The sequence below is a fragment of the Dermacentor albipictus genome, chromosome 2, assembly GCF_038994185.2.
Source record: "Dermacentor albipictus isolate Rhodes 1998 colony chromosome 2, USDA_Dalb.pri_finalv2, whole genome shotgun sequence".
NCBI lineage: Eukaryota > Metazoa > Arthropoda > Arachnida > Ixodida > Ixodidae > Dermacentor > Dermacentor albipictus.
Genome location: NC_091822.1, coordinates 175,869,667 through 175,885,065, shown reverse-complemented (window position 1 = coordinate 175,885,065; position 15,399 = coordinate 175,869,667). Strand labels below are relative to the sequence as shown.

Genomic DNA, 15,399 nt, shown 5'->3' with positions numbered 1-15,399 from the left:
GTAAAAGTATTCACGAGTAAGTCCTCCGCCCGATATATGCAATGGGCTGATCAATTCTGTTTCATGGGAAGGTGAGCATATCTTGTTTTTAATGTCCGTGGATGTCTAGCTGAGTAGAAAGCTTGCAAAAAAAAATGCAATAGGAGCGGTTATTTAACGCTATTTTAGAGAGCAGCAGACTACACGCTCTGACATATTTTAGGTTCGGGCAGTCAACTTTTGGAGTCAAGTGACCGATCAAAGCCTTGTGACATCACTGTCACTGTGTTAGCAAAAAACTGGCTGTGGCTTAGTTAAAGGGATAGTGAATAAAAAATTTGTCGCCGAGATTTCTGTCTCCAGTGATAGCTGTCGCACCGAGAGCGACCAAAACAACACTCTTTCTGAGGAGAAGTGAGCGAAAAGTAATTATTTTAATGAATATTTCTCAAATCACAGCACCTACCGGCCTCCTCCGAAAGCTCTGGCAAAACCGGATGTAACGTCACGCTTACCCACCTCGAGGCCCCCCATTGCGAGCGATCGTCCACACTGAGCGCGCGAAGGGGCGAGTTGACGTTTGCAGCAACGCGCTTTCTTTGTTCGACCGCCCTATTCGTACCGCTTCCTCGTGTGGTCTGTTCGAAAACCTCGTCTTTCATCTCGTGTATTTGTGGTTTGAGGTGTGGAGCAGCCGTGTCAACGCCGCAAAATGCCGAGGGTCTGCTGTGCGCATGTGAAAACGGCAGGCAGCGGTAGTCCTTTTCTCGCGTACTTGTTCACGCTCTAGTTTTGCGCACAGGGGCCGTTTGACCGTAATTTGTCGTTTGTACGACGTTCTGAGCCAGATGCTTGGCCAATTCTGCCAGAATGAATCGAAATCCGCATCGTCTGAAGCGACGCTGACGAATAAAAATTCCCCGACATGAAACTGGTGGCGCCATCTAGTGTGCACCAAGGGAAGCGGTGCTCGGCTGCGATGAAACAACGGGACGCTGAAACCGCTGCGCATGTACTCGTTCACTCCGTGAATAACCAGACGTTCCCTACTTACAGAGGCGCATTTCAGTCACTGCACATGCCTGGCTTCAATCCTCACCCGTTGCTTCATCGCATCTTTCTCAAAACAGCTACTTGCGCGCATCAAGCACCTGCCGCGCGAAAGTCGGCAGTCGACTGTTATGCTGACGCCGCCGGCCACACATGCTCCGATGGAGTAGGTACAGGGAGGTCTACACGGGTCAATATCTTCAACGATTTCTACGTTTTTTTTTTGTGTACATTGTGTACTCACGGCACCTGTATTGTGCATTGGTGGCTTTCATGTTTTACGCGCTAGCAGCTACCCATCCAAGCGGGCGGAGCAAGCCGCTTTGCGCAGAACGCAGAGTAAATTCCTTACGTCGCCTGACATTGCATAGCCTGAGGCATAAGCGTCCTCGCTCTGTTGAAGCCAAACATGGCAAAGCGTTTGCGTGAATGAATCACGCTGGGCGCACCGCCACGTATGCAACTTGGCTTCTTCGATTTTCCACTTCTGGCTACCCGCGGGCTGCCAGAGCCAGCCAGAGCGTCTTCGTTTTTCTCGCGTTGCTCCGCCCACCGCGCTACGCACTTCCGCCGGGCTGGACGGTTCTGGCTACCCGCGGGCTGCCAGAACCTGCCAGGACGATTTTGGTCTGGCTGCTCTCTGGAAGTTCTCTGGCTAGCAGACGACTAAAAGAGGCGATGGGCGCTCGCCGCCATCTTTACGGGGACTTCACGGATTGCAACGCCGGCGCTTGAGGACTTAAATTTACCTCGCTCAGCCAAGTGTATACGGTCATCTCCGGATTTCCTTACTTCTAGCGTTATCTTTTTAGGTGCTAACGCTCCGTTCCGCATCGCGAAGCGGTGTGATACGAGCCGTGGTGAACCGTTTAAAGCTTTTGTGTGTGTGTGTGTGTGTGTGTCCTGATTGCTTCTTCGCGGCGGTGAACAGCGCGCCGCGCTCTCATGCGTGCATATTATATGCATCGTGTTCCACGCAAATTGTAGACGCTCATTCACACATTGCGGTACATCTTGGTTTCGTCTTTCTCTGGTGGCGTTCCTTTTCACATATTTCGCGTATGTATATCTCTCCTAGTCAGTTGAGCCATCGTAGCCGTAGCCCAAGTTCCACCGTAGCCCAAGTGAAGTTTCGTTGCAGTTGGCCTTTAAAGAAACAACAGCTGGAGTGGAAGACGCCTATATAACCGGCCTATGGGATCGGTGAAGCTAGCGGCGGCCATCTTGAGGGGGGGGGGGCAAGATGTGACCTGCCAAGAGCTTCGCAGCGCTGTTCAATGACTTTTCTTAACGGATTTTCAAGTTTTAATGCAATACCGTGGACTATGAGGCGAGCCATATTGGAGCTCTCCGGATCGCAGATACATGAGTACTGGGGCATTTTCTTCTTCTTTTTTTAAAATTTTATCGGCCTCAATATGCAGCTGCCGCGAAGTAGGAAAAAAATTCGCCCAATAATTAGCTTTATTCACCTTCTTTAACGCAGTGTAGAAACCGATCAATCATGCAAGCTGTCAGAACAAAAAGCAATTAAAAGCTGAAAATGTAGCATGAGAAAAAGCAGTACTTGCAACAAACCTAAGTATTCATTATTATCTTCATTATCATCAGGTTTTGCCGGTGCTTTAGCATCCTCATTGCCTGGAAGGTCTGGAACATTGGTGGCGGCCGTTTCCTTTCAGCCTGAAATATAAACTTTTCGTTTATATTTCAGGGAGCCAGTCAATGCTAATCTGCGACCTTACTTAACCGGATAACGCTAACATGTCAACTACTTGTGCGTTAACTTTTCTAAAAAATTACCGACAATTACGTTACTTCCTAATGCGAAATTTGAGCGCAGCTGTTTGCGAGCCTTTGTTTGCGTTTGGCCTCGGCCTCGGCCGCGCGAACGGTAGAGTCTTCTCTGCGACGGCGATGAGCTTCTGCGTCAGCCTCGCTTACTGCTGGTTGCTCTCGACGGCGGCGATGAGCCTCCGCTTCGGCGGTGCGAACTGCAGGGTCTTCTCGGCGGTGGCGATGAGCTTCTGCTTCAGCCTCGCTTACTGCTGGTTGCTCTCGACGGCGGCGCGAACGGCAGGGTCTTCTCGGCGGCGGCGCTTAGCCTCTGCTTCGGCGACGCGTACTCCTGGATCATCTCGACGGCGGCGACGGTAAGCTTCTGCTTCGGCGGCACGCACCTCTGGATTCTGACGGCGACGGCGCTGGGCCTCTGCTCTGGCAGCTCGTTTAGCAGCAGCAGCAGCAGTAGCAGACGGAGGACTTCCATCGGTCGTCTCGCTCATGGCTCAGAAAGAACTGGCAGATAATTTCGCAGTGGCGAACGGCAGCGGCAATTTCGGCTCGGGCGGTGCACATATACAGATCCGCCGCCACCGATCTGGCTCTCTGATTGCCACCGCACAGGGCAAACGGCAGCGGCAATTTCGGCTCGGGCGGTGCACATATACAGATCCGCCGCCACCGATCTGGCTCTCTGATTGCCACCGCACAGGGGTTGCATTGGAGGAGGAGCGAAGAAAGGAATTGAGTTCGAGCCGGCGCTTTGACAACCGGAGACTCGCAGGAAGAGGGGGGCGGCGTGTACACCCAGCGGCAAACGGTGGGGGCAGAAGCGCGCGCAGCAAGCGGACAACACGATAAATGGAGGAGGGAAGAGATAGCAGCGACTGACTGATGCCGCTGACGCCTATAGTGAGTCAACCCCAGCTGCGGAGTTGGTTTCAGGGACAACGCCGCCGATGCCGACACAAACAATATGATACCCTCGCTTCCGCAGCGCTAAGAACCAGGTCTAGCCGTGGGAAGGTGGTCACGTATTCGTCGACGTGCCGGGGCCTACGTGAAATAACCGGCGCGTCGGCAACTGAAGAGCACCCTATCCGCCACACAAAAACAGGGGGGGGGGGTCACCCTTTCCTCCTCTTTCTGCATGGCGGCGACGGTGTTCTATGCAGTCACGTTATCTTGACTCTCTAGCGGCGTCAGCGGCATCCAGCGGTATCAGTCGGTCGCTGCTAGCGCTGGGGGGATGAAAGGGGGGCGGAGCTGGTTACGAGGCCGACGACAACGCCGACGACGACGCGAAACCCAGGAACGGACGCCAAAGAGCTGCGCTCTTAAACACCTGAGCGCACTATCACGTTTTGGGATCCGCGCAGCACCGGGCACGGCAAGATACGACGACTCCAAACACATAATCTGCGCCGACTGGCGCGCTTTCGCCCCCCGCGAGATGGCGACGCGGCGGCTTCACTTGATTCACTTGACGGGCGCTCCCTCCATCCACTCCAGCAGTTTTTCTTTCACCTCCCTTGCACACCTGCTAACATTAAAACACAAATGCGTCACCTCGTCAAGCGGCTGAGAGCGTCGTTGCTCACACAGGCCAGTCGACCGATGCGGGGCCGACTATTTATAACTGCATGATGCGGCCACGAACACCAGATAGGCGGCCACCGCTGCAAGTTCGAACGGCGTTGTAAACATGGCGAGCAGCTGGCAGATCTCGCACTCACCTTTGGGTTTCGGCGGCATCGCGGCGGGAGAGGAACACCTCCTTGCGCCAGAAAGCCTGCCACTTCCGAAACGACTTCCTCGCTGGGTCCTCAGCGTTCAGCAGGGCAGTGATTTCTTCCCACAGCTCTCTCTTGCGTTCCACCGTAGCCTCTGGGCTGGGCGCGCGGGACCCTGTCACGAGGAACGCATGCTTCTCCATGAAGGCGACCAGCAAGTCCCGTTGGTGTGGCGAGACGTGCGGGCCCAATCGCACGTCCTTGTGGGACGACATTACGCTCATAGGCAGGTTGCGAACGTAGTTCCCGCGCCTACTAGGGCGCCCCTCGCGGCGGCGAGCGCGGAACCGGCAGGATACGATCGGCCCGCTTGCGTTCGGAAAGCCTGTATGTGGACTGTTTCGCGCGTAGCTGTTGCCTTTTCTGACCAATGCCGAAGTGCGACCCGAGCTGTTGAGTAGTGGGCTTCCACAGCACGTACACCAACTCACGAGGAACAAAGTTTTACAGGTTTCCAAGCCGACCGTATGAAGCAGAACGGCGTCAACACTGGATAGCGCTCGTCCGACGGCATAAGCTGTTTTATGTTCCGGCGTTGTGTCAAGTGCGTTATAACGCTGAATTCTTGCTTTTACAGCAATGATGGCAGCAACGGGACACCTGCAGTCAGTGGCGTAGCTAGGTCGTCTGGCACCCGGGGCCCATAGGTCTTCTGTCCCCTCCCCCCCTCCCCCGGGTTTATTCGAGGAAGGTGAGGTTATCAACAATTTCCGTGTGTCTCCAGACTTATGTGACACCCTCCCACTGGCCCCTTGGACCCGGGGCCAACGCACCCCCCCCCCCCCCCACCCCAGTTGTTACGCCACTGCCTGCAGTGCTTACCAGGATATGCAGCAAACAAAGTAGTTTGTTCCCACACTGTACCGCAGTAAAGCTGTGGAACTCTTTCCCAATCCTCTCCCATTCAAACAGCGCTAGGGCTTGCTGAGAGATTTTAGGAGGGGTTGCAGCCGGCTGAGCTGGCATACGCCCTTCTGCGCCCAGCATATTATCAACGAAGGGGCACTTGAGATAACCAAAATTTTTGAGAACGTGGTTAATTGGAACCTCCTTTGCACGCACTGAAAAATCGCAACATAAGAGTATCGCACTTCCAGTAACTTGGGCGAAAATATTTTCCCAGCGTTGGCTAACACAACTGGTAAATTCATCCCCTTTTTTTTGTGTTTGGGGAGAGCAACGTTACAATACCTCTGGTAGGTCCTACGAGTCGTTCGTACGCCCCACGTTCCTGGATGAGATGTTTTGGATTCGTATTTGCCGTCCTGTATGTACAGGGAAACTACCGCGGCGTCCTTGCACTTCCCTGCGATGCCAGCACGGCAATCGCAGCTCCCCGCTAGGATTTGTCTGCTGTCGCCGATCTTCAAGAATCAATGTCGCCTATAATTTCATGCGTCCACACCGTAGATAACGAAGTAACTTACGCTGAGCTTCACGCATCTCGCTGGTGCATTATTTTTCGTTTGCGGAATAAACCTAGCAGTCACTTCCGATCAGTGCGAGTTCAACACTTCCCTCACGTCGTAGACGTGCCCCACTTCAAATAGACGACTTCCTTTCTCTAAATTCTTTTCACGAAAAAAGCTATGAAGATCTTGTAATTCCCGAAACCCGGTTAAAATTAATATCGGCACGCTGTTTAGCGCCATCGCTACCGTTTGACAGGACGCCAAACACGCAGCGCGGGCTGCTGACGCCGTGAGTAATCCTATCACATTCGCGCAACTATTCGTCAGATGGCGCTAGGGGTCGGAAAGACAGGGCGCCGCCTAGCACTTGCAACCTGCCCATAAGCAAGACCGCGCGCGAGCAAAGGTAACGAAACTGCCAGGGCGCGATCGCGCAAGCAACAGCTTGATTTTGCGAACGTTCAGTTGCTCTATCGTGATTCGTCGTCACCGCGCTTTCGTCAGCGGCCACCATTGCGGTGGGGCGGGACCACAGAATGCGCATACGTCACACTCTCAATCATTCGAAAACCGAACCCGTCGTCTGCTACGAGTGAAACGGGTGACGAGGTCGTTAGTTTTGCTGCTCCCTTTGGACGGCGCCTACTCTAATTAGATGCCTGGAACGTCGCTTGCTTTCCCATAGCAACCGCCTTACCGCGCGTTGCGACCGCCCTGGTTGGAGTAGAGTCACGTGACAACCGTCGGCGCAGTGGCACGCATGGCCTTTGAGATTGCGGGCGCTGCATCGAGCGGCATCGGGGCGGTGCGGCCGCCGCGAGAGGCTCTCACCCAACCTTGCTGGATTCCCACGATTCTTACGGCGATTTAGGCAAGTCTGCCTCCATGAAATCATTGGGTTCAGGGAGAGCAGGGCGAAAGCAAACATGCCTGCAGTAAAGATTAGTAAGAGGTGATTGTAAGATTGGTGGAAGCATGGAAACGACAAACAACGGAGGCGTACAAAAGCAAAGTTCCCAATAGGAGTTCAGAAAGTTTGGCGATAAAAATTATTCACGTTTCTTTTCGTATAGTGAGAAACTCTGTGCTTTTTGCTAAATATAGGTAGGACATTAGTCAATACAATTACAAAGGCTTGGTTACAAAAGGTTACAATTACAAAAGCCAGCGGAAGACACCATGTACAAGATGAGGTTGGAAATTATGTGGGCACGAGCAAGACTTCCTGCCATTAGCACAAGTTTCAAGTTTCAAAGTTTTGTCCTACTATTTATCAGGTCGTGCTGTCATACTCTCGATCCGTGACTCATTGGCTATTGTATTCATTGCGAAGACAGGGGGGGGTCAATGCACAGAAGAAGATTGTGGCTACGGTGCCGTGCTGCTGAGGGCAAGGTCCTGGATTTGAATCCCGGCCATCAAAGATGCAGAGCTGGAGTACCATTGCTTTGGGTACACGTGCAAGATTCCCGGGTGGTCAAAATTAACCTGCAGCCCCACTTTATGATGTCTCATAGCTAACAGTGCAGCATCAAAACCTAGGGGCCACTAAAGAGTAGACGTTTGAGCTCTTAGTAAATTGCCCTTCTACAGTAACACCAAAAAGAGGGGTAGGAGGCTTGATAAGCTAGAAAAGACAGCAAACGATGAGTGGCAATGCCACCTGAAGGTTCCTGCACCAGCCAACCATTGTGTCATGGATTTTGATGGCATATGCTCAGGCGTAGTTGATGTTTTATTGCTAAATATGAACTGCATTGTATTCTGAAACACCACTTTGGTTGGTGTTGTCAAAACTAAGGTGAAAGTTCCATTTTAGAAGTGAAAGTTTCTTTTCGAGTAATCAAGCTTCGCAAAGGCAGTTTTGAAACAATAATTTATCTGTGTAAATTGATTTAGTGTTTTTCTTTAATGTCCCTTTAAGCCCTATAAATGTATATTTCTTTACAGGTGGTAGAAGGCCTCGGCGACGAGCTTGCAGAGTGCATAGAATGGCGGAAGGGAGGACTAGTCTACATGTTCTGCCAGAGCAAGGAGGGGGACGACGACCACAGTTGGCTAACGGCCAACCAGGAAACTTTTTTTGCTGTAAGTTGAGCTGCCTGCTGACTCAGCAAAAGGACGTGCTTGCCTCGAAGCTCATGTCATGCAACAAGGAAGCAGTTAGTACCTTCTAGCTTGTCACGCCCACAGACATTGTCAAGAAAAGCCTTTTCGAAGTTCCCATAGGCCTCCGCATTTCAAAATCAAGACATGCTCTTTAGCCAGAAGTGCTGGAGCATGCCTATAAGAAAAGAAAAAGACATTATGGCGCATTTGTATCAAACTTGGCCATTTTGTATATGACCACTCCAAGAAAAAATGAACATGCAGAGAAAGCAACAAAAAAAAAGACAGTAACTTGAGGATAGTTTAACTGTTACAGCAACCTTCGGGAACCGCATTAAACAAGCAGTGCTTTTCCCTTTCCCTCGTGCAGGGTAGCCAACCAGGCTCGGTGCTCATTAACCTGCCTGCCTTTCATTTATGCTTGCCTCTCCCTCTGCAGCCGCACAATTGATTTTTGATGAGCTTGCCCATATGAAACATTCAGTTCCACTGCTAAAAGCGCGTTGCTGTGTATTTGAACACAGGCATTTTCTTGGTTCATGTTGCTTAGCTTGCGTGACATGTTGCAGATGCTTTTTTTATTAGCCATCCTTCAAAAGCACTAGCAAATTATTCAGTAGCCCTTCCAAGATTTTTTTTTTCATTGTGTGAGCCATGATGTATGCATGCAGGCATGCAATGCTATCTATAAAAAAACTGGCATAACAAAACCTGCCCTGTAGCATGCGCCAGTTTCAGCAGCAAGAATGGCAAAGTAATGCTCCGTACACCACAGGTCTGATGCACATTTGTGGTGGCAGCGCCATCTCTTTTGTCTAAAACAAAGACAGCTTATGACATACTCTTCCGTAAAAGGTGTTCTCAATGAGGTTATCATTTGGGAGCATGTTTTCAAAAGCTATTTGGTGTAGGTCGTTCAGTGTGGCAAAGACCTCGAAAAAGGGTCCATCAATGTTTTCATTTGCTCCTTTTGCCAGCATATTGCATCACTGTACGCATTCGTTTACAGCCTTTCATTTACAAACATGCACCTTGTCTGTTGGAAATTCGTAAGTTGGTAATTCATATTCAAGCTTACAAATGCGCTCTCCAGGGAGGATAGAAGAGAAGGCTACTAGTATGACAAACAAAGTGCTTCTTCGAACTTCCATTTACTTAATTATTGACAGAATACTATACCTGAAGTAAAAACAGAAAGCCATCAAGCGGACACAGCAGACAATGTTGTCTTATGTGGTTAGAGCATCTGTACAAGATACAAAATTTTTTTAGATGAGAACCAATAGGACAGAGTGCTGACACAGTTTTCTGTTTTAGTGCTTCTTGTGTTGCATGTGCTTGCATGCTGTACAAGTACCCCTTGCTTCTGTGCCGTCTGCACTGCACTTTTGCAAGTTTAGAATATTGTCTACTTGAGATGTCATTCAGCTAAGCACTAGACGAGAGACAAATTCAGCCATACAGCAACTGAAAGCAGTGTTTAATGTCTCCTCGTGAAAAGCGCCAGCTCTGAAGCACAGTGAAGGGGGTTAGCTAGGAGTAGTGCGGCAGGACTTCGAGTGTGCATTCTACGTTTTTGTGAACGTGCAGCTGCTGCAGCAAGGTGTGCACCACCTCACGGCAATGCTCAATGTTCGTCGTCCACTGAGCGCCGAAGATGTCACAGTGCTGTCTGGCCAGACGGACGTGCTGGAACTCCTGGAGAAAGGCAAGTACAGTGGAATCCCAATCATTCGAAATCTGTTAAGCCAATCCTGATCAAACATCTCTATCATTATGTAGTGGAACCTTGTTGATAGGATCTTCTTTTGCTTGATTTCCCTGCGCCAACGTTCGGACCGAGAACACAAGAAAACGACCAAATAAAGTTAAGCTTCTTTTTTGCCAGTTAATGGGTTCCCAGAAAACGCGTTCTCTCGGCACCAGCGTTCCATACATTGCCAAACTGCGATCATGTCACAGGTTTTCCGGCCGCTCGATCTCATGTGAACAAAAAAGTCATGAGCCATTCCACTTCTATGAAGGTGGATGACCAGCGAAGCTGTGCAGAACACGACAGAGGTTTTTCTTTTACGTGCATTCACGTAGATGATGGGACCGCCGCCCCGAGGAGCCAGAGGAAAGTAGACATGCGTGACGTTTCGACGGGACCGCCACCACGGGACAGTGGAAGGAAAGGAAACTAGATAAGGAAGCGTTTCAAACCCAACAAAAAGAGGGAGGTGCGAACATGGATGTGGTCAATGCGGGTCAAAGTGTAGTACGTATCTGTTCTTATCAGCTTAATATCTGATACGGATTCTGCTTGGACCCAAGATATTAAACTTATTTTTGCAAGTTGGCAGAGTGCTTGAAGACTGGCTCACATCCGCCACGAGTCAACCCTGTATTGCACTATCTCTGGGATCGCCCCACGGTTTTCACACATGCAAAACAAGAATGCACAGAACCTAGCCATAAACAGTTTCGCAGAAGAAATAATGCACAAACCATGCATGACCGAAAACAACTGCTGCAGCTGCTTCCCCACAGTACTTGCCCGCGCATCACGTGAAAGTGCCCACACACACTGACGAATCTCAGTACAGGTCGTCACATATTGCATTCACAGCTATCACGATATGCCTCTTCATTTCTGTTTGCCAGTGCCGTTGGAAGCGTACTGCACACTTTTAAGAGGCGATAACCGGAATGTGCTGCCGTTCTTTGCTGCAGGTTGTGGGTAGTGAGCATCATGCTTCACTCTAGTGGCATTGTACGTATTTTGCCATCACCCACCAGCTCGATTTTGCTTTGGTTTCTTTTTGCTGCTTTAGAACACTATGCAATAGGAAAAGAACACATTCTCATGTCGCAATGATTTTTGGGGCTCATTCGAATGCCTTTTGTTTCATTCAATCCACTGGTTAACTTGATTAGTCTTGTTGGTCCTGTCAAAGTCAACTTACAAGAAATCGGCTGTATTCTATAAAATGCTTCACAGATGCAAAAACAACTGCACTGCAAAATGCATCATAGTTTCCACAGTGCCGCTTGCCAAGTATGAAATGGAACCTACTTACCTGTGTAGGCAAGGATGGCTGAATGATGGAGCCCAAGCTGTAGTCGCCATTCATCATGCTAACCCCTCCCTAGCAAATGTATGGCGGATGCCTGCTGCTGCTTTGTACATGCGAAGCCTTTGTTCTGTGTGACCAGAATCCAGCAGGGTCACCTTCTTTCCCAAACATCGCAGGCATCTACAGTGATGTACATGCACTGTCGCTGATGTACGCCGGCGAGATGTGCTACTGGCTGGTGACGTACTCGAAGCGCTGGGACCGGCCGCTGGAGATGGCGCACGCATTGCCACTTGGCAAGCGGCTGTTACAAGACTACATCAGTGCTGTCGAGGGTCCCCTGCAGGGCGCGGGCTGGAACTGCACCCGAGCCCGGCAGCTTCTGGCGCAACTGGGTGAGGTGGAGCAGTGCTGAAGTGCAGCCGGTGCCTGGTGAAGCCGACACAAAGCCAGACCAAAGACAAAGCCCGGACGAGGAGTGAGGTATTCGCTCGTTGCACGATGCCTAGTTGTATTCACCTGAAGTGGCTGACAGCTAATTCTTGTGGTACTCTTTATGGCCTGAGTGTTTAATCACACAGTGGTAATGTAGAAAATGCCGTGGAACCTTTTTAATCAGAATTTTTCGACCTGCAGTGAGGATGTAGTCGTACGCTGGAAACAGTAATAGGTGGGCGCACTAGCAATCGTATGCTGCCATTGGTGGGAAGTAGATGACAAGTGAGGTCCTAGCAGTAAGGGCATGATATTTTGTTTGTCAAGGTGGTGGTGTTCCCGCAGTTCGTGTTTTCCAAAGTTTCAAGCGCTCCTTTCGTCTCTTCTGCATGTCTACGTCTTTTTGTGCTGTGAACCATGAACCTGTTCCGACTCGCCCAATTTTCTATCCTTTTTCTGAAGTGTTGAATTATTTCTACAGTAATAACCGCATGCTTTCCTCTCTGACTGCTTTGGTCACACCCAAGTCGTGACTTTTTTTTTTTTTCCTAGTTAAGATTAGTGGTAGGATGTGCCAGTAGTGCTATTATTAAGGTCGCTTCGATTCAACCAAGTTGGTGGTGCCTTTTGCACCTGCTTACAGTGTGCTGCATATAGGCCCTCGATTGTCTAAGGGACAATTGTCTGAGGGACAGAGGTGCATCCTGCACCTCCGTCTTTGTTTGCACGGGGTGCAAGGCTAGGTGCCGTCGCAGTGCAGAGCGCCCTTTAACCTTGCAGCGAATGGGTGCGACCCAGCGCACCACAACCGGCACTGCCTGCACCTTTTTCTTCACAGTGCCATATCATGTTTTCTGAATTGAACCAACCTATTGTATTGCTGGTACCCATCTACGGCACAGGGTGCCAGTGGCATTTTAACGCAAAAGCGTTGAATGGCCCCATGTTGCAAAATATCCGTTGTCGGACGTCATTTCGCGAAAAATCGTTCCGAACCACAACCACGCAGGCCCTCCATGTGGTGCAGAGGGATTACTTTCAACTGAGTTCTTCAAAGTAAAATGGGCCAGAAAAATCACAGAGTACGACCTTAACACAGCCTCTAGACGTGATAGCGTGGGAGTTTAATTTAAATGTACCAGAAAAACATAATTCTGTTGCGTGGAAATTCAAACACAAACTTTGAATGCTATCTTTGAATGCTATCGCGTTCCACTCTTACAGGAAAAGTTTAGGTGTTCTCCCAATTTTGGATCTCACAAAGAGACCCCATAACTTGGCCTACTTGCGAACTTGTGCACATACAAAAGCACTTGTGTATGCCGCCATGCAATGAGGGACGCGACAGGTCTGCCACTCCACTTGTTGCTGCAAAGGCAGCGCTGCTCATTAGATTGAACTTTGTTTACAATGCAATACGCCTAGAATGAATTGAAAATGCATAGTGATATTAGAACTGCAATTTTAAATAGTAAGTACATGGCACTTAATAGCAGGAGATTTGCTTTACAGTAACCTCATATATTACATCTGAAGTACCAAAGTTTCACCATCAGTTTACGCCACTCACCGTTTCTTTTGCCAACTTTCTATGTCAATTTTCCTTCTTAAATCGTGAACTGCATGCTCGATTCTATCATTAAAAATCATGGTCATTTCATTTCCACCAACATCTCGCAACATGTTCTGGGTAGTTGTCAGTCTCACAAGGGCCCATAAACCACCTCCGATAATTAAAAAAAAATTATACTATCAATAGTTGGTAAGTGGTGTCCAAAACATGGTGTCCGTGACATGTTTGCGGCTCCTGCAACCACTTCTGGGCCATGTATCCAGCAAAAGCATGGCCTTCGAGATCGGCTTCTTTTACTTGGAAGGAGCCGTTACATGGGCACAGATTTGAATATCGCGCATTCGTTTGCCCAGCTATTGATACTACTGATGGTCAATTTATCGATAGTCTTACATCACTTAAATCTTACGCCTGCATTCTTTCGTGCAATACAAGCTTTTGTGAAATAGGTGGTGTCCAAATCTATGCCCTGCGATGGCCCCCTCTGGATAGCAAATACAGACATTGAAATCCATGCTTTTGCTGCTTACATGCGGTGGAAGTGATTGCGAGAGCTAGAAACACGTTACAAATGTTTGGTTATGGACACCACCTATAACTGACGCAAAACTTGTTATACAGAGCATGAATTCTTACTGTTATTATTACAGCTCTCTACTCAGTAGTGCCCAGAAACCCTAGAAACAAAACCCTAATTATACACTGTTTCATTTGCGGTATGTTGTTGCTTCAATGGCAGAAATTTGCAGGATGCGCCCTGTGGAAGGTGGGGGGGAATTGAGGGAAACCTGCATGAATTGGTGCAGCTACACATCTTCATCAACCTATTTATGTCCATGTTAGAACAAAGGCTTCTCCCAGCTATCTCCAATTATTTCTCTCATGTGCCAGCTGACCCCCATCTTATGCTTGCAAATCTCCCTACTTCATGCCACCACCTAGGCTGTCCCCAACTGCGCGTTCTTTATTGGCCCTACACATTACACAGCTTCACCAACTTCATTTCTTCCTCTTAGAGTCAACGAAAATATTGGCTACAGCTACATATGGTATGAAGTTAAATAACTGCCAGCACCGATAAAGTGAACCCTTGTTGCTGATTTGCAGCTTCCTTGTGTGCCGATATGAGAGACAAAGGATGTACGGCATTGCACTTATGAAGGCCATGCACACATGTTTTGAGGCATCAACAGGATCTGCACCATGTACTGCGAAACGACTTGTGAAAACGACTTAGTTTTTGCATTGAGAGTCATGTTTCCATAATTGGTAACACTGTTCGTGAGCATTGGTGGAACGTTTCACTAGCCGCTTTGCTTTCCATGCTGCCACAACTGTTCTTTCTTTTTTTTTTTCAGCGACAACATTCAGTTTACGCTGCTTATTTGTACTCTTTCAGATTGACGGACATTCTTGTCGGGCGGAAGGAGCGTCATCAAGTTAATCTTTCCTGTATAGTTCCCGAACTTCTTGCGAACTTTCGCACTGTTATCAGCGGGACCACGATGGAGAACATGTTCCAATAGCTGGGAACATTTGCTGCTTTGGGCACTAGCTAGCAGGCCTGTTTCGGTAATACTATCTAGCTAGCTAGCAAAGCTCCAGTGTTTTGTGTGAGCTAACCATCAAAAGGCAGCTGACTGCAATAGTTTAACCATGACTGTCGAACCCTTTAGACAGTTTAGTTGGATTCTTATTCCCTGCATTAGCCCTGTTCACTCACGCTCTGTTGTTTGTGTGTTAGATAGACTGGTTTCATGCCTTTTCAAGCGTGCCCTGTTATTTGTGCATATGATCAACCTGTCATGGGAATGTCCCTTTGCTCTGATGCATCCAAATCACCACCATGGGCCATGTTCGGATTGATTGCTTTTGGGGGATATCACTTTGAGCGCACGTTGGTTGGCTAGCCAGCTGCACTAGACTTATTATGCGAATGTGAAAGTACTCTCAAAAGTAAACAGTCATGAACATGGCACAGGATTTTATACATATTCATATGTACCGACTTAACAAGCTGGGCATTTACGGTCAGCACAAATTGAAACATGACAAGAAAGGACTTATCTGAACGCCAGCTGCGTGCAGAGCTATGCAGTACGGTGTAGAATCGCTCTTTAGCATGGTGTGGTTTTGAACACGTGTTTTGAACGAGTTGCCGTTCTGCATTCAGGCAAAGCTGGATATGCAACAACACATCCTAATCA

At 49.0% G+C, this 15,399-nt stretch overlaps 1 protein-coding gene and 1 non-coding gene across 2 annotated transcripts; both read left to right on the top strand.

Moving 5' to 3' along the window:
• Nucleotides 1-6,398: 6,398 nt before the first annotated feature.
• LOC139056320 (RAB7A-interacting MON1-CCZ1 complex subunit 1-like) lies at nt 6,399-14,961 on the top strand. Its single transcript, XM_070534477.1, has 5 exons — nt 6,399-6,422; nt 7,967-8,104; nt 9,716-9,833; nt 11,361-11,667; nt 14,592-14,961. Exons 2-4 carry the CDS (start codon nt 8,033-8,035, stop codon nt 11,597-11,599), a joined length of 429 nt encoding a protein of 142 aa, XP_070390578.1. The 5' UTR covers nt 6,399-6,422; nt 7,967-8,032; the 3' UTR covers nt 11,600-11,667; nt 14,592-14,961.
• Nucleotides 10,356-10,545, top strand: LOC139056571 (U2 spliceosomal RNA). Its single transcript, XR_011512452.1, has one exon. It is a non-coding gene; the product is annotated as a U2 spliceosomal RNA (small nuclear RNA).
• Nucleotides 14,962-15,399: the final 438 nt, after the last annotated feature.